Source organism: Delphinus delphis, chromosome 4 (assembly GCF_949987515.2).
Source record: "Delphinus delphis chromosome 4, mDelDel1.2, whole genome shotgun sequence".
Taxonomy (NCBI): domain Eukaryota; kingdom Metazoa; phylum Chordata; class Mammalia; order Artiodactyla; family Delphinidae; genus Delphinus; species Delphinus delphis.
Window position 1 is genome coordinate 45,629,251 of NC_082686.1, and position 21,415 is coordinate 45,650,665.

The window sequence follows — 21,415 nt, forward strand, 5'->3', positions numbered from 1 at the left end:
CACGTTTGACATCTAGTTTGTTGCCTCACCTCCCCTAAACCCCACAAAGGCTCTAATCTCACCTTTCCTTCTATTTCCCATATCCATTTTTGTCTTAACTACTTAGATAGTTTCCCAATTTAGAACACTTAATCATCTGTGACTTTGTTATCTCTCACCCTCCACTTCTAATTGGTCATCTTATCAACTTCATTCTCTATCCTCTGTGCCCCAGTCTTCTTCACCCACAGCCCTGCCGTAATAAACGTACTTCACACTTCTGTGTGCTCGACCCAGGCGCTACCTTATGTGTTGAATGCTCTTCTCACCCTTCAGGAGCAAGCTCGAACATCACCTCTGTGTAGAGAATTCTCCCCATCCCCAGCCAGATTAATTTTGTCTTCCATTGTGTACATATCTCTCCCTTGCCCCACCCAGTGATATAATGATGAGTATCTTGCTGGACTGTAAGTTCCTTGAAGCCACAGCTGAGTATTATTAATCATTGTTCTTAATGCTTTCCTGTGTTTCCCTGTATTGGGCACATAGCAAAGAGAATAGTTAGATAGATGGATGAATTTGGACCTAAGGACACTGCGTTACAACATATTGAGTATGAAGGGAAAAAAAATTAAATTCCCAAGATACATATGCCTTCATTAGTAGCCTTTATATGTTACATTCGGAATACCAACATCTTTGAGGGCAACTGGAACCGATGTTTTGTTAACGTTTGCTTGAATCCTGAGTGCTTTCATTCTAGTACTCGTTGGAACAGTGGCAGACAGTACTATTGGCAGGTGACATTGGCCCTAGCTTGTGGCAGGCTGAACTTCATTGTTGTCTAGGCTGAGGTCAAAGAGCAGCTATTTTATATCAAATTTTAAGATGTAGTTATATAAATACTGGGTTTGTTGTGTTAACTTTGAATAGCAGTGCTCTTTCGTGCTAACTTTTGTCTCTAAATTTAAATAGTTTTTTGGTGGTGTTGTTGAAGGTATTTTAATTACTGATACAAATTTCTCACAAGATTAGTAGGCAAAAATTAAGCAACTAAGACATTAAAATGCTCTTAAGATACTGGGATTCTGGAATAGCAAAGAAGTGATAATTGAGGGGAAAGAGAAACAAGTGATTTTTTAAAATTTTATATATATCATTGTAAAAGCGTTAAATGAGAAGGCTTTCACTAGTTTAGCAAAATGTATTTTCCTTGTTGAGACAGCAGTCCATTATATTTTGAAAGGAATCGTCAAGTAAAAATAATTGAGGCAGTGAGAGAAATAGTATTTTTGACAAATTATTTGTCTTGAGATTTTATGGATGTCAAAAAATGTAATTTCCATGTTCTCTAAGTTTTCCTTTTTCAAAAACCATTGCCCCAATTTTATAGAACTCCTTTGTGACTCTCTAAAGCATTTCAGGAATATTTGTGTTATTTTAGTGAGCAGCCTGTAGTTCCCGTTCCTCGGGTAGCCTCCCAGGAGGAGTGATGATACTCGTTGCAGGAAACAAATCACTGTTCTCTTCATGCTGCAGTCTTGGTTCATTTTGAAGCAGGAAGAAATATTGTGGGTGGCCATTACAACAAATTAAATGGAGTAGTTAAAGGCAAAAAAATATATGTCTTTCATACACACGATCACTTTCAAAATGTCAACTAGCATATTTTCTGCTGCTGTACCGAGAGGCCATCTATGCTGTCAACGCGAGGAGAGGGCGCAGTTAATTTATAGGGCGGACCCCATAAAGAGCAGGAGGCTGGGTGGGTGAAGTGGAGGCGCGTGGGATTGAGATGCCGTTGAAACCAGTAAAAGGCGAGACTTTGAGTGCCTCTGGAAGGCTGGTGCTACTCTAAACGTAGAGACTCACAAGTTACATTAAGGACGTAACACACAGAAAAATGCTATGCTGTGTGTTTACTCAGAAATATCCCTGACTTCTAAGGTGGGAACAAACAAAAAATATTGTTCAAAAAAAAAAAAAAAAAAAAGGGCTTCCCTGGTGGCGCAGTGGTTGAGAGTCCGCCTGCCGATGCAGGGGACATGGGTTCGTGCCCCGGTCTGGGAAGATCCCACATGCCGCGGAGCGGCCGCTGAGCCTGCGCGTCCGGAGCCTGTGCTCCGCAATCGGAGAGGCCACAACAGTGAGAGGCCCGCGTATCGCAAAAAAAAAAAAAAAAAAAAAAAAAATATTGTTCACTTGAAACTAATTTCCTGGGTTAATGGGTTCTAAACATTTTCTCAACCCTCCATATGCCAAATATTATTAGTGGTTAGTGGAACACTCCTTTAAACTGTTTTGAATTTGGATTAAAACAGGGAAGGGGGGTGAACAAATGACATTATACTTATGATGTTCTTGGCTTCTTGAAGATCAGCTTCTTACAAAACGTTTTCCTGTGAACCTGCAGTGGCCTAAGGTGGTCTCACCTTGGTGTCCTGATATTTTTCTGACTCACACTTGAGCTTTCCTTTTATAAGGACTAGTGAGTGTGACATCTGACACATACTATCAGACCGCATTCCTTTCACAAGTAGGTGAGCGAGCGTGTTGGGAAGGCAGGCTGAGCTGGTCCCTTGGCCTGAAGCTAACACAGCTTTAGGGAGGAGTGTGCCCTGGAATGCCAGCGCGCGCTCGGATGGAGCAGCTCCGTCTCCTCACACAGAGTACGCGTGAATGGGAGCTTGCTTCACTAGTAGGTTAATTATGAGCAGGTAAGATGCACCCCTGAAAGTGTTTAACGTCTGCAAGAATTCCCGGTGCTGCCCACCGTTTGCATTAGTGCACATATCAGGGCTTTGTGTTTTACCTTGAAGAGTCTGTAGCGGGCTTTTCCTCTAAATTGATACACCATGTTGCTGTCTTTCCTCATCTTCCTGAGGAACAGTTTTCCACCATGTGGCAGCTTCAGAGGTTAACACAGTGCTGAAATGATGAAGTCTATTTAGGTGTTGTCTGATGTACCGAGTGTGTGAAAATACTGTCCATTAGCTCTGTAATAATAAAAGCTAAATTTAAACACCTCTGAGGTCTGCCATGATCTGTCCTTTTACTTATCTCTCCATACTTAACTTTTTGCTCTTCTCATTTTACACTCTTACCTCCAGTCCTTTTAAACTCCTTAGAAGCTGACACCTCTCTAAATGCAGAGAGACGGGGAGAAGAAGCAGGGAGCGGAGAACAGAGAGTGAGGGAGATGCACAAGCATCACATAGGCACTTTTTAGGTCTCCTTCAGAGGACACTTCCTTTAGGAAGCATCCCCTGAGTTACCTCCTCTGCTCTCTCCACAACCAAATCTGGACTGGTTACTCCTGGGTCCCCATGTGGGCTGTCCTTCCCCCTTTGTGACATTTACTATATAGCTTTGTTAAAGTTGCACTGACGGTGCCCTTCAGTAGCTTGTAAACTACTAGGGAACAAAAGCCATCTGTCTTATTCACAGATGTATCCCTGGCATCGGGCACAGAGTGTGTCATGTAATAGGTTATCAGTTAGCCTATGTCATTTTTTAAATGATGTTGCTTAATATTCTCTCTTTTGTTTTCAAAGATTCCCCAAAGTGAGGACAAAAGGAACCATGCTGAGAAGCTAATCACTCTTCCAACACAGGAAGATTCCAAAAAGCCAAATGACCTTTCCGGTTCCACTTCAGATGCCAGAATGGGAGAAAGCGATAAACAGCCGAAAGAAAGCTTTTTTCAGTTTCTTGGTAACTTATTCAACATCTCAGGAAAATCATCTCTTGGTGAAGCCAAGCAGTCTTCTTTCAAAGATGAACATGACAAAACTGAGAAAGACTTACGAAATCCCAGTGACCATCCTGATGAAGGGGTCCAAAGGGAGAGGGCTGTTGTCAGTGGCTCCCTGGGAACCCTGGCACTTCCAGCAGAAGCACAAGAATCCAACTCAGCTGAACTCTCAGATGCCTTGTCTTTGGATACAACACAAGACAGTGAACAGGAAACCAGTGATTTGCTAAGAAAGTAAGTTTAAAATCTACTTATCTAAAAAAACTGAGCTTTTGGACCTAGCTTTTGAGCCTTAGTTCTACTACTGTTAAGTAAGGGGATTAGAAAAAGTATTCTGTAATGTCCCTGCTACTAGGTGAAAAATTATATGATTCTGTGTACCATACACATATCTAGGGCCCTTTGAGCTATTTTAGGGGGTGGTACTAATACCTTTTAGGTGCTAACTTTGTCATAGTAAACGATTTATTTCTGATTTAAGACTTCCTTAAATGGGAGTGTTTTCTGTTGTCTGAATTCTTCTGTAGTAGGACAGGCAATGTGTTCAGTATCTGCATTTTGGGAACAAAAATAATCCTACGGTTTGTGTTCACGTTCCATCAATATCTTTTCTTTGTGGAATCCAATTAAAGGGGTTAAGAAAAGAAATTAAATTGACTTTATTTATGGAATTAGCCTTTTGAACCTTTCCCACAGCTCCAAGAAACAAATCTTGAAGAAATTTAAGAAGCACTTCACCAACCCTTTTTTCTTTCTTTGATTTACAAATGGGCACTAACTTGTTTTTCTTTGACGCAAATGAGCTAGAAGGAACATTTTCTATCCAGAAAATGTTTGTAACAATGTTGAGTCCATTAGACATTTTGTGTAACATAAAAGTATTCATTCATAACTGATAAGGATCTGTTTTATTTTATTTTTAAAAATTTATTAATTTATTTATTTTTGGCTGCATTGGGTCTTTGTTGCTGTGTGGGCTTTCTCTAGTTGTGGCGCGCAGGGGCTACTCTTTGTTGCAGTGCTCAGACTCTAGGCACGTGGGCTTCAGCAGTTGTGGCACAGGGCTCAGTAGTTGTGGCGCATGGGCTTAGTTTCTCTGCGGCCTGTGGGATCTTCCTGGACCAGGGCTCGAACCCGTGTCCCCTGCATTGGCAGGCAGATTCTTAACCACTGTGCCACCAGGGAAGTCCATGGATCTGTTTTACTGATTTTAATTTAAACTCTACTTGAGAATTATTTTTGTTCTTTGAAGAGTTCATTAATACTATAGTCAGATGACAATTTAGACTATGTGATTCTTTATAGTTTCAGAGAGTCCTCATGCATGTGATTTCAGTGAATTCCTCATAGTAAGCTTTTGAAGTAGGGGTAGGCACAGACCCATCTTACAGTTGTGAGAACTGAGACCCCAGATGGATTTGGGTTTGCCCATCAAGAGTGATGAGGTCATATGTACAATGGAATATTACTCAGCCATAAAAAGAGACGAAATTGAGCTATTTGTAATGAGGTGGATAGACCTAGAGTCTGTCATACAGAGTGAAGTAAGTCAGAAAGAGAAAGACAAATGCCGTATGCTAACACATATATATGGAATTAAAAAAAAAAAAAATGTCATGAAAAACCTAGGGGTGAAACAGGAATAAAGACACAGACTTACTAGAGAATGGACTTGAGGCTATGGGGAGGGGGAAGGGTAAACGGTGACAAAGCGATAAAGAGGCATGGACATATATACACTACCAAACGTAAGGTAGATAGCTAGTGGGAAGCAGCCGCATAGCACAGGGAGATCAGCTCGGTGCTTTGTGACCGCCTGGAGGGGTGGGATAGGGAGGGTGGGAGGGAGGGAGACGCAAGCGGGAAGAGATATGGGAATATATGTATATATATAACTGATTCATTTTGTTGTGAAGCTGAAACTAACATACCATTTTAAAGCAATTATACTCCAATAAAGATGTTAAAAAAAAATAAAAAAAAAGAGTGATGAGGTGGGGCTTGCCCTACCAGTTGTTAAAGTGTACTGATAAAGCTACGTAAATTGAAATGATGTAATACTGGTGTAATATTTGCTAGACATTTATATGGAACAGAATAGACAGTCTAGAAATAGACCCTTGTGTATTTTGTGATTTGAGCCCTTGAATGTGATGGCATTATGTATTCTTATAAAAAGGAAGACTTGGGGAAATGGGATAATAATTTGGAGAAAAAAATAAAAGCTAGATACTCATCTCATTTTTACATTAAAATTAAAGTGGAATAAAAATGTTTAAGAAACATACAAAACTAAAAGCAGCTAAATGTGAATTATTCTGGTGAGAAACAATTTTCTAAGCATGATAGCAATGGAAAGTATCAGGAAAGAGAAGATCAGTAGATAGGATTGCTTCCAGTTTTCCAACTCTCTATGATAAAAACTGTGAACAATGATACATTAAATTGGCAAATCAGAAAATTATATACAAAATTTGTATGTAAATAGTATATACAATTATATGCAAATATAATCATATAAATATACAAGTCAAAATTTAGACAAGTTATTACCTATAATTTGAAGTGTTAGAAAAAAATCCTTATCAAAAAGCATTGTAAATGATTTCATCTTCACTTAATTAAAAATAATAAACAGCTGTGTAATTGTTTTTATGTACCGTTGAGTATGCAAATTTCATTTTTAATACCAATAAAGCCTTTAAGTAAACCTGTTGTGCTAACACTTTTTAGATTACTTTCCATACATTAACTCATGCTTCTCGTGTAATTTATGTAGGAAGCTACTTCACTGTTGGATTGAAATTCTTTAAAAAGTTCTGCAATTCTTACATTTTCAGCAAATTCATATCCATCATGAGAAACTCTTCTGTCAAAACTTTATTGTGCTTTTTAAGTAAATGTCTGGTTTTGCAGCTTTTCTTTACATAAAATAGTTAAAAGCCTTCCCTATTGTGAGAGAAGATATTCTTTTAAAAAATTATTTTTATTTTTATTTTATTTGTTTTGGCTGCATTGGGTCTTTGTTGCTGTGCGCGGGCTTTCTCTAGTTGCAACTAGCGGGGGCTACTCTTCGTTGCGGTGCACGGGCTTCTCATTGTGGTGGCTTCTCTTGTTGCAGAGCATGGGCTCTAGGTGTGTGGGCTCAGTAGTTGTGGCATGTGGGCTCTAGAGCACAGGCTCAGTAGTTGTGGCACATGGGCTTAGTTGCTCCGCGGTATATGGGATCTACCCAGACCAGGGCTCGAACCCGTGTTCCCTGCATTGGCAGGCGGATTCTTAACCACTGCACCACCAGGGAGGTCCCAGAGAGAAGATATTCTTTTTTAAAAAAAATAAATTTATTTATTTATTTTTATTTTGACTGTGTTGGGTCTTCATTGCTGTGCATGGACTTTCTCTAGTTGCAGCGAGCGGGGGCTTCTCATTGCGGTGGTTTTTTTTGTTGCAGAGCACGGGCTCTAGGTGCGCGGGCTTCAGTAGTTGTGGCTTACGGGCTCTAGAGCGCAGGCTCAGTGGTTGTGGTACACGGGCTTAGTTGCTCCGTGGTATGTGGGATCCTCCTGGGCCAGGGATCAAACCCATGTCCCCTGCATTGGCAGGCGGATTCTTAACCACTGTGCCACCAGGGAAGCCTGAAGATATTCTTCACTATGTAATTTGAAAGGAAATAAATCTTAACACTAAAAATGTAGCTTAATCATACTTACTAAAAGTGAATTAGATATACTGAATACTTTTGCTCTAATGCTATTATTTTCAGGCTGCCTTTATAGAATTTTCTTTGAAGAATGACACATGTCTTTGGTTGATCTTTGTAGTATCAGATGCATTAAGTTTATCCAGGATAGAGTACAGCCATATGTAGTACTTGGAGGCTTAATAAACTTGCACATGATAGGTAGTTAGGTTTGGGCTGAAATGCATAAAACCCTTTCCAGATTTTAAATATGTATGTCTATTCCCTTAAATAGTTGAAATTTCTAGATATTTTACTTTTTTCTTAGTGTTGTTTGGATCACATACCTCTACTTATATTGAATAAGCTACAGATCCCATGCACAATTACATAATACATGAAATGAATATGTTCTTTATTCAGTTTGTGAAAATAAACCTTTTTAATTTTCTATCTTTAGTTTATTTGTAAAGTTATGTATTTTTGACATTTCCATTTTCTTTCTATTTTCTGTATTAGGGAAAATCTTAATTAAAGGACAGTTTTATGGTCTTAATACTATTCAGTTATGAAGACTCAACTACAACCTGTGAGAGAATGTTGTAGAAAATAGACTATCTTGGCATGACTAACCCTTTACAAAGTGTGAGTGTAGCTCATCAGTACCTGAAAGGACTAATTATAATACATGAAGCTAAGCTTGAAACTTTGATGTTCAGTGCTTTAAACGTGATAGTATAGTTGTTTAGTATAAAGGGTACATATTTTAGTCACAAGCGTATAACATTTCCACCTAGGGTGCTGAGGGACATTATTTCATTAGAAATTTATACTGGTTCATATAAATCAGTTTAATCATTCTAGTTGACAGTAACCAGAAAGCTCCCAAGATGGGAATGGAAAACAATTATCCGTGCCCCACCCCCCCAAAAAGGACTCCAAAACTACCAAAAGGCATTCTTACAGTGAACTGAAATTTTTTCTGGAGTGGATTTTTCTCTGTGCTTTATTTTAATAGAAGTTCTTTTAGAGCAAAAGTCGCATTATTGGATTGATGTAGAATAAAACGCCTTGACGTCTCGTTAGGATGGAGTTGGTAGTAAGAGAACCTGAGATTACTATACTTGAAGAATAAACTTCTGATCCTTATCTCTCGAGTCTTATTTCTTCGGACATCATGTACATTTTGGTGATCTTTTAGGGAAAAAAAAATTTGCAGCCTTGAAAGTAGGTTTTAAGTATAAAATTTAAAAGCTTTGAAAGAAAAATCAAACAATAAAACTTGTCATCTGTTCATACTTCTGGATCTTCGTGTATTGTTCTGAAAGGCTCTTGTATTTTCTGAATAATTTATGCATTTTGATATAGGATTTTACCAATAACATTAATTTACCTATATGTATTTTTTCTTCTGGTATGTTTTCTTAGATAGGTTCCCTTATCCAACTTTTAACTTTGTTTCATAACTGTCTTTGATCTAGCCTGAAATTTGTGTAGTAGCTAAAATCACTTCTCCAAGGCAAAGCTTTTCTCTATACATCTCCTGTAGCTCTTTTAAAATAGACAGTAAAATGAATGTAACTAATACAAATTTTTACAATAGTGGTGTGGTAGGATTTTATAGGCCAGCGATTACATAGATTGAAATAAATTATTTCAGCTAAAATTCAAGAACTACGTTAAGAGGCACAGTTAATTGAGATTTTACATGTCAGAGGTTTACTTTGTGTTTTATCATGTGGACAAACCTAACATTCTTCATGGTGTTGCTTTAAAGTTGGGGAGAGGGCTTCCCTGGTGGAGCAGTGGTTAAGAATCAGCCTGCCAATGCAGGGGACACGGGTTCGAGCCCTGGTCCGGGAAGATCCCACATGCTGTGCAGCAACTAAGCCCGAGTGCTACAACTACTGAGCCTGTGCTCTAGAGCCCGCAAGCCACAACTACTGAAGCCCACGTGCCTAGAGCCCATGCTCCACAACAAGAGAAGCCACCGCAGTGAGAAGCCCACACACAGCAACAAAGAGTAGCCCCTGCTCTCCGCAACTAGAGAATGCCCGTGCACAGCAATGAAGACCCAACGCCAAAAAAAATAAAAATATTAAAAAATTAAAAAAATAAAGTTGGGGAGAAAATACCTCATTTTTAGATACTGGAATACTGATAACTGGATTTCTTAGTTATTCATATGGGTTCTATAATGTTTTGTTAATTATATGTTAAACCTGAAAAAGTTAGAGCATACATCAAGTTTTTCTACCATACATTTTTGTAGCTGGGACCCTAAAATGTAACTAGAGAGCAGAATTGAAAACACTTTAGTATCATTTATAAGGATTAAGACAGAAACAAATTACTTAGCGTTTAGTATCATTGCTTTACTTAGCCATTCATTAATTCACACAAAGTTATTAAACATACATCATTTGCCAAATCTTATGTAGGGCACTTAAAAATATGAAAATGGGGCTTCCCTGGTGGCGCAGTGGTTGAGAGTCCGCCTGCCGATGCAGGGGACACGGGTTCGTGCCCCGGTCCGGGAAGATCCCACATGCCGCAGAGCGGCTGGGCCCGTGAGCCATGGCCGCTGAGCCTGTGCATCCGGAGCCCGTGCTCTGCAACGGGAGAGGCCACAACAGTGAGAGGCCTGCGCACCACAAAAAAAAAAAAAAAAGAAAGAAAATGATGAAGATGTAGTGCCTGCCTTCAAATAGGCACTAGGTTAGTGGGGAAATAAATCAGTGCATATATCTTTATAATCTAATATGGCAAGTGATGTGCTCAGGGCCCTTTGTCCCCACAGATCAGAGGCTAACTGCCCGTTCTAGCAGTAACGGGGTCTTGGGGTAGGTTTGCACTGGGGTTAACTTGGGAACTGAGTCTTATAGGACAGAAGCTTCTGTCTGGGGCTGGAATTGAAGGGGAGAGAAAGGTGTGTGTTAAGGGCTGTAAGGCAGCATAGCATAGCATAGCATAGCATCAGAGCTCCCAGGGGTAGATTCTCCAAAAGAAGTTAGATGCTGAGGACATCAGGAACTTTATGCTAGGGTTGAGAAAAAGTAGGGAACTTGTGCTAGAAACCTTTTTTGATTTCTGCATTCACCCAGCCAGTTTAATACTTACTCTGCTAATTGAAGAACTTAACAGGAGAGAGGATTTTTAAGGGAATTCTGTCGTTTATTGACTTAAGTATATATTGAGTGCTTACTGCAGGCTAGACATCTTGCCAGGTGTTTTCGTTACAACTTCTCTAACTCTGTGCTAAAAGTTGCTGTTCCAAATTCACATCTAAAGAAAGGAAGAGAAGCTCGCTATGATGCTCTGATATGGTGGAGAAATCAGTGATTAGCCATGAGGTACCAGTATGAGGCACAAAGGCAATGTGGTTCCTTCTAGTCAAAAACTCTTTGGAGATCAGAGCTAGAACTCCGGCCTCAGGCTTGTCAGCCCACATTCTCTCCATTAACCACCGTGAGAGAGACAGACGTAATCAGGTGAGAGGGACAGTTCTGAGGAGCTCAGACATTCATGCTGGTTGACACTTATGTGCTGCTGGTCACGTCTGTATTATGCTTAATAAAGATAGGTTGAACTAAAATATTCTAGGATTTCCTTCCCAAGTTTGGACATATGAAGAATAGGAGTGTTTGAAAGATATACTTCACTATGATTTCTGGAATTACTGTTAAGTGTTACTAATTATATTTCCTGATACTCTCATGCTATTTCTTTTTGCAGACAAATGGATGGTACACCAGAGAGGCCTGTAGTAACATATGCCACGTACCGAGGCCCCAGACAAATTAGGAAGTATTTGAAGCAGCAGACGGCGCTGGAAACCTTGAATCCCTTAGACAGAGAAAATGAAAGTTCCGACTCTAGTACGAGCACACATATTGGCCTTGGAAGTGAGATAGAGGCTGGGATGGTGTCATTGTCATCAGCTAGCACAGACGTTTCTGTGAAAGGACAAGTGCTTAAAGGCCGGATAGAAGACTCTGATTATAATAAAATAAATATCAACCCAGAAAGCCATTCAACAAACAACCGAGAACTGTCTAGCACTGCTTCTTCTAGGGATGTTTTAAATAAAAATGATCCTGGGGGACCTGAGAGAAGTCGGTCATCCCATTCTGAGACTAACTCTAGCTCCACTGATGGAGAATTTGACTCACAGCACCATTTCAGTTGTATACCAGTTTCTCAGACTGACAGAAATTTGGTATGTTCAGCATTGTTTACAAAAAGTAACAGTAGCAAAATTCCTTGCAGTCCAGACTTGCAGAGGACAGCAACACCAGAAACAACGGTAATAGAAAACAGCTCGATGATGAGTGATGGGACACTGGTGCAAAGAGAGGAGCGTGTTGAGCCTGAGAACCCTGCTGTTTCCGACTTCTCTGGTAGTAAATCTGATGGGAGTGACACTACCAAACATGCAAATACAGATTTGCCAAGTCCAAATAAATCAATTAGGCATCAAGCTCTGCAGTGGCCAGAGAGTAAGTGTTCTGACAAGCACACCGAAGGTAACTCGTCAAAGCACGCTGCCAATCACACCAGCAACATTGCTCTCCAGAGACATGCTGTAACAGACACAGAACTTGTAAGTGAAGAAAACAGATTGTCTGCCCTGGACACACAGGAAAATTTGGCTCCTACAGAAATCAAGCAAGAAACAGAAAGCACCTCAGTTGGTGAACCCACAACTTCAAGTCATGGAAAAGCTCCAGAAGATAGAATTGAGTCATTACCCAAAGGTACTGACAAGTTGTTGGTAACAGAAGCCAAGAAGCTCGTTAGGCCACATAGCAAAATGCCTCCCATTGTTAGAATGAATGAAAAGGATGCTGCCTCTGTACAACACACCAGTGAATTAGCCGTTGTAGCATGCTTAGAAAATAAAATATCACCTGAACTGGATAGAAATCACATTTCAGGATCTATTCTTGACTCTCAGAGTCGTCAGCAAGCCAAAGCCTCACCTGATGCCAGGACATCTCTTAACCTTGACCATAAAAAATCAGATTTCAATACTTCATCTCCTACCTTTGTTTCCCGAGCTGGCCTGCTGAGCAGGTTGGATATTCCTGTCTTAAAGAATGAAGGTTCCTCTGTGCTCACTGAAACTGGGGATGTCAGCATCATTGGTATTTCCCATCAGCCTCGTAAGTGTCAAGAAGAAAATGTGGCAAATCATGCTGAGGCCACAGACAGGAAGAGTCTCCCTGCTTGCCTTCATCCTGAGCGTGCATCTGCAATTCCTGAGTCCAAGGAAGTGCTTCCTGATAGTGGAAAATGCCAGTTTCCACTAGGTCTTGAAGCCAGTGACACCCACTTAACTGCAGTGGACTTGAGCTTTGAGTCCGAAAGCCTCTCTAAGGACCACAGTTCCACTTCATCTCAAGACCGTGATAAAGCAGAGTTCATGCTGTCAAACGCCAAAGCAAGTCAGGGCACTATAGGCAAGTCTGATTCTCTTTTCTCCTTGGAAACCAAAACTGATAACCTTGCAGAAATGTTGTCAACGTCTGAAGTTGACAGTCAGAACAGTGTTCCTGTTGGGTCACATTCTGGAAGAGGAAAAACTCTAGGTCTCTCCAAGATATCTGTTCCCCAAACAGAGCCCAGAGACACTTCTCAGGATACAATCTCTTCTCCACTTGAAATTACAGATGAGCCAGCAAGTCCTCTTTTATCAGAATTGACTTCCCTAGAAGTTGAACAGGACAGAAGTTTTCAGTTAGTGGGTCATAAAGAGATTAAAGAGAAATATTCAGATGCCAGCCTTAAAGAGAATCGCCAAACTGAGGTTTCTCCTTCTGCCTCCAAATATCAAGGTACACAGGAAGCAGAGGTGGAAGCCTCAGGTAATTCTGCTCTTCTCCAAAGTAATATACTTGGGACTTTACCTGCTGTTCATGATGGAAAAGTCACTAGGCAAATGGCACAGAACTGTGAAGCCAACACTTCTGTGATTCATCAACCTGCAGTTATCTGTGGGACCAAAAAGATTTCTGGTTTTTCAGAAATGGCAGAACTCAGTTTCACTAATACTTCCCCCAAATTCCAAGAAACTGACAGCACAGCAGTAAATGCACCTTTTCTGGGCTCTGGTGTGAGTTTGGAAAAAAATACGTTTGCATCTGAGGATTCAAATTTTCGTACTCATCCTTCTGTGCTGAGATCAGAAAAGAGAGCCTCATCTCACAGAAAGAAAGAGGGTGCTCATCTCCTAAGTGGTGGTATTGATGGCATGGCTTCTTCCTCCAGTAACTCTGAAGAAGTTAGCATGGTTACAAGTTCACAGAATCCCCCAAAGGATTTTAGTTCTGTAAAAGTTACCATAGATGTCCCACATGAAGGTGCCTCCTTGACTAACCTGCTGTACCCTGATAGCTCTTATTTGGAATTTGAAACATCTCTCCCAACAGGGGCAGAAGTCACCCCACTTCAGGACCATTTTGGGGATCATACTGGGATGGTATCAGTTGATTTCCCAACTGCTGCCCAATTTGACAGTCCTATGGAAGCAGAGACTGGAGCAGTTGCTGGGGCCCCAGCGTCAGTTAACAGCTCAAGCCAGCAGTGTTCTGAAGCATCTGCTGAGCACATAGAAGCAAGGAGGAGAGCACGTGAGCAACTTCTGGACCTCGAAAGTGGTTTATGTAAAAAGGCTGATACATTGATTGGTGAGATCTTTAATTCTGTCAGGGAAGAGCTAAAGTCCAGACACACAGTTGGTACCTGCCAGGAGTATATAGCCGTAGGCGGCATAATGAATCCAGGTACCCTAAAAGAAGACATCCTTGAGAAAAGCCCATCAGAAGTGACACTGACAGGGATCCAGCTGACAGAGCATTTGGAAGAGCAGGCCGTGGAAAACATGTCTGAAGTCCAAGGGGAAGAAAAGGCTTGTGCTTCACCTATGGTTGGTGAGAAGAGTCTCCTTTTTGATTCTGATAGAATGAATGTATCTTGGTTGTTAGAAGATCAAGCTAGGGAATTAGTCAATGAGATTATTTATTCAGCCCAAGAAACCTTAGCAAACGATGCTCGGGATACCCGGGATTCTGAACTTCAGGCTAATACTTCAAAACTTCTGAACAGTGATAGTGTTAAGCCGCTTGATATGGTAAGGGAGTTCTTGGTGTCAGAACAGGCAGGAAATCAAAGCACATGTGAAATTAGTGAAAAAGTATTAGGTAGATTCTTTGCTGTAAGTAACTTAGTTAGTGACACAGAGTCAATTAAAGGAAGAGAAATTGTTCTCTACCAAAAATCCCCTTTTTCAGGAAATAGAGGTGGACAGTCTGATAGTATAAACTTGCAGGAGTCAGATACTGTTTTACTAGCTGAAGACACGCCCCATACAGGGTTAGATGATAAGTCAGAAGCACATTCGTTTCTCAACAAGGACTGTAAAGAGAAAATGGAAATAAAGGGTGTTGATAATCACAAAACTGAGACAGAGGAAAGAAGAACTCTTGTATTAAATTTCACGTGGCCTCCATTTGTGAATGATGACATCCATGTACCTGGGACATCTAAAAGCGGTTTGTCTGATACTCTTTTATGTATGTCTGAAAAAAGCTTGCCAGGACATAGTAATAAAAGCGTACCCCTTGCAGTGTCAGAAGTAGGGAAAGTACACAAGAAGGACACTGAAGTAAATGTAGGAAGAATTGAGCTTATACCTTCCATGGTAGAAATGGGAAAACCAAATAAGAAGGATGCTGAATTGAATATTATGAAATATGAGGCAGTTCCCCCTATGTCAGAAGTGGGAAGAGCACATAAAGAGGATGCTGAGTTGCATACCTCGAAAACTGAGCCAGCAACTGAAATTCTTAAAATGAGAGAAGCATACCAAATGGATGCTGAGAGGTATATTGAAAAAACGGAGGGATTACCCGCCATTTTAGGAATGGAAAAAGCTTATGAAATGAGGGATACTGAAGGGGATATTGGGAAAACTGACATAACACCTGATATGTCAGAACTGAAAAATGTCTACCAAAAAGATGCAGAGGGAATCACTGGAAAGACTGAAGTGATACCTGCTACGTTAGAAATGGAAAATGTTTACCAAAAGGATGCTGAAGGGGATGTTGGTAAGACCGGGATGACTTTGGTTATGTCAGAAATGGACAATTTCTACCACAAAGATGTTGAGGGCACTGCCAAAAAGGTTGAAATGATACCTGCTACACTAGAAATGGAAGATATTTACCAAAAAGATGCTGAAGGAAAGGTGGACAAAACTGAGGTGATGCCCATTACATTAGAAGTGGTAAATATCTACCAAAAAGATGGTGAGAAGATCACTGGAAAGACTGAAAGACCTATGATGGACGTGGAAAACACTTACCAAAAGGATGCCAAAGGGGTTATTAGGAAAACTGAAATAGTACCTCCTTTTGTGTTAGAAGTGAAAGAAGCACACAAGAAGGCAGTACCTGCTTCCTTAGAAATGGAAAAAGCATGTAAGAGAGATGCAAAAGAGACAATTGGAACGATTGTGTCCATGCCCTTTAAGATAGACATGGAAAGAACATCCCCAGAAAATTCTGATGGGACTGTCAGGAAACATAAAGTGTTGTCCACAGCGGTAAACCTTGAGAAAACATACGAAACAGATCTGGAATTGCCTGTTACACAAGAAGAGGCCACACCTCCCATATCTGAAGCTGAAAAAGCACCCCAAGAGGTTGCTGAAGGGAGTGGTGGAGAAATGGAGAAGGAGCCTACTGAAATGAAGGCATGCTTGACAGCGTTTGACACTAGACTCACCGCTTTCAGGGGTTATGAATCACCTATGCTAAGTAAGGATTATGAAGGCTACCCAGCCTTAGCAATGCCAGATTTTCAACCCGAGGCTACCATAGGAAAGCTAGACAGAAGAACATCTGTTACTGCAGTACATAAGAAAATAAGAGATCTAGATTATGGAGATGAAAAGGAAGAGCCTAACCTAGCCTTCGTTGCTCAGGATGAACAAGAAAGTTCTTCCTTTACTATATTATATGAAGAGCCTCTTCAAGATGAGGACAAGTATGCTACTGCAGAAGTAAGAAGAACACAGTCCCTCCTGATTCCTGACATATCCACCAACAGCATGCCTGTTTCCGCGTGTGAAAGGTCTGAGAGTAGAACTGACCTCTTCCATCATTTTGAAAAGGAAACTAAATTAGGTGAGACATTCGATGATGATAGTTCAGAAATGATCTTATCAGTAGAGGCCAAAAGGTACAAGATTTATCCCTTAGCTTTGTCTCCCATTTATGAGGATGACAGCTCTCAGGAGGACATTCTATCCAGCGAAATCTCACCTGGCCATCGTGGCTCCACGAAATCGAGAGAGAGTGCAAACCAGTCCTCTTCTGTTTTATCGCTTCTCCAGTCAGTATCGGAGCGTTTAAAGATGAATTTGGATGAAGATGACAGATGGAGGGGAGGGGAAGAGGAGAAAGAGGAGGAAGAGCCATTGCACAAAGGAAGTCTGAGCGCTAGAAGGCGGGAAAATGTTATCTTCAAGCTGCCAGATTCTTCTGTCACATTTTGCCCTGATGATGACCAGGAAAGTACTGGCGTTTCTAAGAGTTCTTATGTGATGTCAAATGAGCCTACTACCTCTAATCTGCAAATTGGTCTGTGGCCAGAAAAGGCCTCATTTCTACAAAAATCTGACCTTACTTCCAAACTACATTCTTCTTTAAAGAGTGCTTATCATCAGTATTTGCAGACTTCCAAAATCCGTTCTTCAGAAAAAGGAGCCAGATTTGGTGGAATTTTTCAGGAACCGGTGTCAAAATATTGCTGTGCTCGAGACACCTCAGGCCGATTAAGCTCGTTCACAGAGGTGAGTTATTTTGATTATTAACTAGTGAAGTAGTGCTTTGGATCATGAAATGATCTAAAAGTTTATTAAGAAAATCAGTGTTGGGCTTCCCTGGTGGCGCAGTGGTTGAGAGTCCGCCTGCCGATGCAGGGGACACGGGTTCGTGCCCCCATCCGGGAGGATCCCACAGAGCGGCTGGGCCCGTGAGCCATGGCCGCTGGGCCTGTGCGTCCGGAGCCTGTGCTCCGCAATGGGAGAGGCCACAACAGTGAGAGGCCCGCATACCGCAAAAAAAAAAAAAAAAAAAAAGTCAGTGTTTTGAGGTTGTGAAAGATTTTTTTTTTAAAATACCAGAGGTTACTTTGTACTTTGAAGTGTATCATAACTCATGAATTTTAGCTGGACTGGTATATTTGAGAAAACAAAATTGCTTCATCAGAATTTAAAAGGCATAAGAGAGAAGCAAGTTATATCCCAGTTCTTTGCTAATTTTTAGTTTTCAAACTAAATTAAGTGACAGCCTTCTGAGTTTCTCAAGGTACTGTATGTAGAAAAATTGTCACTTGCTGTTGAGCTTATGTGTCTCAAGAAAATATTTCACGATACTTAAAAATACTTTAACTACTTAAAATATTTTAAGTCTTTGCTTGACAACAGTCTCTCACTGTAGTTGGTCTTCTTCTTGTTCATACATAGCAGGGCAATGAACAGACTAATTCAGAGAAAAGGAGATGAAAACATTATAGCTGGAAAATGTCTTGAAATTCAATTACACTTTTCTTCAACTTAGAAATATTTAAATGTTTACTATAGACTATTCATTGAATATGGGACATTCCTTTTATTTTTTTAATATATTTATTTATTTACTTTTGGCTGCTTTGGGTCTTCATTGCTGCGTGCAGGCTTTCTCTAGTTGCAGCAAGCGGGGGCTACTCTTCGTTTCAGTGCACGGGCTTCTCATTGCGGCGGCTTCTCTTGTTGCGGAGCACAGGCTCTAGGCACGTGGGCTTCAGTAGTTGTGGCACGTGGGCTTCAGTAGTTGTGGCTCGTGGGCTCTAGAGCGCAGGCTCAGTAGTTGTGGTGCACAGGCTTAGTTGCTCCGCGGCATGTGGGATCTTCCCAGACCAGGGATCGAACCCATGTCCCCTGCATTGGCAGGCAGATTCTTAACCACCGCACCACCAGGGAAGTCTCAGGACATTCCTTTCTGACATTCCAAGATCATGGAACTTTCTCTAGGATTCCCAAGGACTGTATCTGTACTTTGAATACCCTTAGTAGCAAGTACTAATACTTGAATACCAACCAATAGCTTGCAAGGCAAGGTCCTTTTAAAAGAAAGCTTGGTATTTGAAGAAATGTTTCTTTAATGGTTCCTGGTTTCCTACTAAGTCAAGTGCAACCTCTTCACTCTATGACGAGTTCCCCAAGTCTTGTTTGCTCAGCGTTCTCTCTTTGTGCGCTGGTTCCACGCCTTGTAAGAGTCTGCACTTTTTCTCAAGATGGTCTCTTCCTGTAATTTTTTTCTTTACTACCTCCACACCAACCTGCCACATTTTTTCACTTACTGAAGTCCTGTTTTTCAAGGTCTGCTCCATACCACTACTTCACACAAGCCTCTTGGGCACCTTCTTCTGCCATCACCTCACCTCCATGCTGGTGCCATTTCTCTTGACTTCCGTAACTTGGCATTTTGATTGTATTTTACCTGAGGGTTTAACTTAATCCCCCCACCTAGAAGAGACATGGGAATGTGATCACCTGTTTCCCCTTTCTAAGCTATAAACTTCTTGAGGGCAGAGACAAAGCTTTATTTTCCTTTGTATTTACCTTTATATCCCTTATAGTACCTAGAGGTGCACCTTGTAATGATGCCCACTAAATAAATATGCGATAAATTGGATCTGTGACCGCTAAGAAAGTGAACTGTATATCTTTCTGTTTATGTTTCTTAAGGCTTACTTCTTCCACTTTTATTATTTCAGAATGTTGACAAACAGACTCTGAAGTGTAACCCAAGACCTGGGAAGGTAAGCACAAGTTTCTTAGGTAGACTAAAATAAAAGAAGTAAGGTTACTTTTACGTTTGGGAGTTTAAAGTAAGTACTTTTAACTGACTTAGAACATGATTGTTTTACTCAAGTGTTTAGCATCTAAAGTAATATTTTTATATATTTAGGATGTTTTATTTTCTACATTCTAGGACATTTTGGAATTTTAAATGCATTCTTAAAATTAGTTATTGTGCCTACTTACTGTGTGTTGCAGCTGGTTATCTATGATCTCCATGGAAGTAAATATAAACAAGAGATCTACTGTAATATTCCCGATGCTACATCTTGGTCCTTTCCGAATGGGGTACTGATAAAGGTTGTAAGGGGCTGGTAAGAGATCTCTTAAAATTTATAGCATTTTCCCCCTAAATTAAGTGTTTTCTTGCTGTTTATGCTTTATGTTTTTTGTATTGAGGTCACATTCCTTTTCCTCTAGAATAACTGTTTGAAACGTTATTTGTATTTTATAACTTAATTGTTCTCTTTATTTACTGTGACAGAAAATACAGGTTGTTTTTAGTACTTACAGCCTGCAGTAAGTAGTAAGTCCTAATATATACAGTATATATAATCAGTACCATTTTGTAACTGCATTATTAGCAGGATAGATTTGGCAAGTTTAGTTGAAGGCTTCAATTGAACGAAGCATAGCTTTGAAAATGAGTTCAAAATTTGTGGGACACTAAGGAATGTGAAGGCCACATGCTTAAAGTCATTTGTATCGGGCTTCCATGGTGGCACAGTGGTTAAGAATCCGCCTGCCAGTGCAGGGGACATGGGCTCGAGCCCTGGTCCAGGAAGATCCCACATGCCGTGGAGCAACTAAGCCCGTGCACCGCAACTACTGAGCCTGCGCTCCAGAGACTGTGAGCCATAACTACTGAGCATGCGTGCCACAACAACTGAAGCCTGTGTGCCTAGAGCCCGTGCTCCACAACAAGAGAAGCCACCACAATGAGAAGCCCACGCATTGCAATGAAGAGTAGCCCTCACTCTCCGCAATTAGAGAAAGCCCACACACAGCAACAAAGACCCAATGCAGCCAAAAATAAATAAAATAAATTTTTAAAAAGTCATTTGTATCACTGATCTGCTCAAGAAGTGAAAGATTCTTTGTATGGTGTAAAAATGATGGAAAACCTCATTTGTTATTATGGACCATGTCCCCTGGACATGTGGGGGCCAGAGTTTCTTTGTCCAGTGTTTGCGTTACCCACTGGTCAGTCACGTTAAAGCAGTGTCGTGTAGTGTATCTTCATGTTATAAAATGAGACACATGTGCTCTATTGTCCAATGACAGGAAAATTAGGGTAGAAGTGGAATTTGGAATTGTTAAGCTATTGTTTTTTTTGTTTGTTTGTTTGTTTTGCGGTACGCGGGCCTCACTGTTGTGGCCTCTCCCATTGCGGAGCACGGGCTCCGGACGCGCAGGCTCAGCAGCCATGGCTCATGGGCCCAGCCACTCCGCAGCATGTGGGATCTTCCCAGACAGGGGCACGAACCCGTGTCCCCAGCATTGGCAGGCGGACTCTTAACCACTGTGCCACCAGGGAAGCCCCAGCTATTGTTTTTAATGTAAATGTGTATACAGCATCTGTAAAGTGTATGTATACATAAATATAGGCACAGGCATAGACTGTGGTGCTGTGTTCAGGAAGTATTACTTCCAAGTTCTGTGCACTTTTATTCTTCACTCTTTGCTTATCCTTACATTAGCATATTTATCATTGTTTCAAAATAGGATTATATGCTAGTAGTGGAAAATAGCCCAGATATTAAAATTTAAGTAGAGAAGATGGTCTGTGAATTATAAGTATCATTTGTTTTATGCCTCGTTTCTTAGAAAATTAATTATAACTGATCATGCTTTCATATTTGTTCAGCTGGATTTTATATGAGAAACCACATTTCCAAGGTCAGAAATGTATACTAGAAGAAGGGGAAAAGGTGTTAAATCATGACTGGATCCTTCAGAACAGAAAGCATCCACAAAGAAACTTTGTATTGGGGTCTATCAAACGTGTCTTAAAGGTAATGGAACAGTTGATTTTATCCCTATTTTTTATTTTATTTTGTTTGTCATGTAGTAAAGCTGTACTTTGGCCCAG

The 21,415-nt window shown here is 40.6% G+C and overlaps 1 protein-coding gene across 1 annotated transcript in view; it reads left to right on the plus strand.

The window, feature by feature from the left end:
* The window catches only part of CRYBG3 (crystallin beta-gamma domain containing 3), a 114,926-nt gene that overhangs the window by 28,257 nt on the left and 65,254 nt on the right, over positions 1–21,415 (plus strand). The window contains exons 3-7 of the mRNA XM_060010509.1: positions 3,534–3,967; positions 11,148–17,271; positions 19,239–19,283; positions 19,522–19,637; positions 21,191–21,338. Coding sequence (XP_059866492.1) covers positions 3,534–3,967; positions 11,148–17,271; positions 19,239–19,283; positions 19,522–19,637; positions 21,191–21,338 — 6,867 coding nt within the window. The remainder of the gene's footprint in view (positions 1–3,533; positions 3,968–11,147; positions 17,272–19,238; positions 19,284–19,521; positions 19,638–21,190; positions 21,339–21,415) is intronic.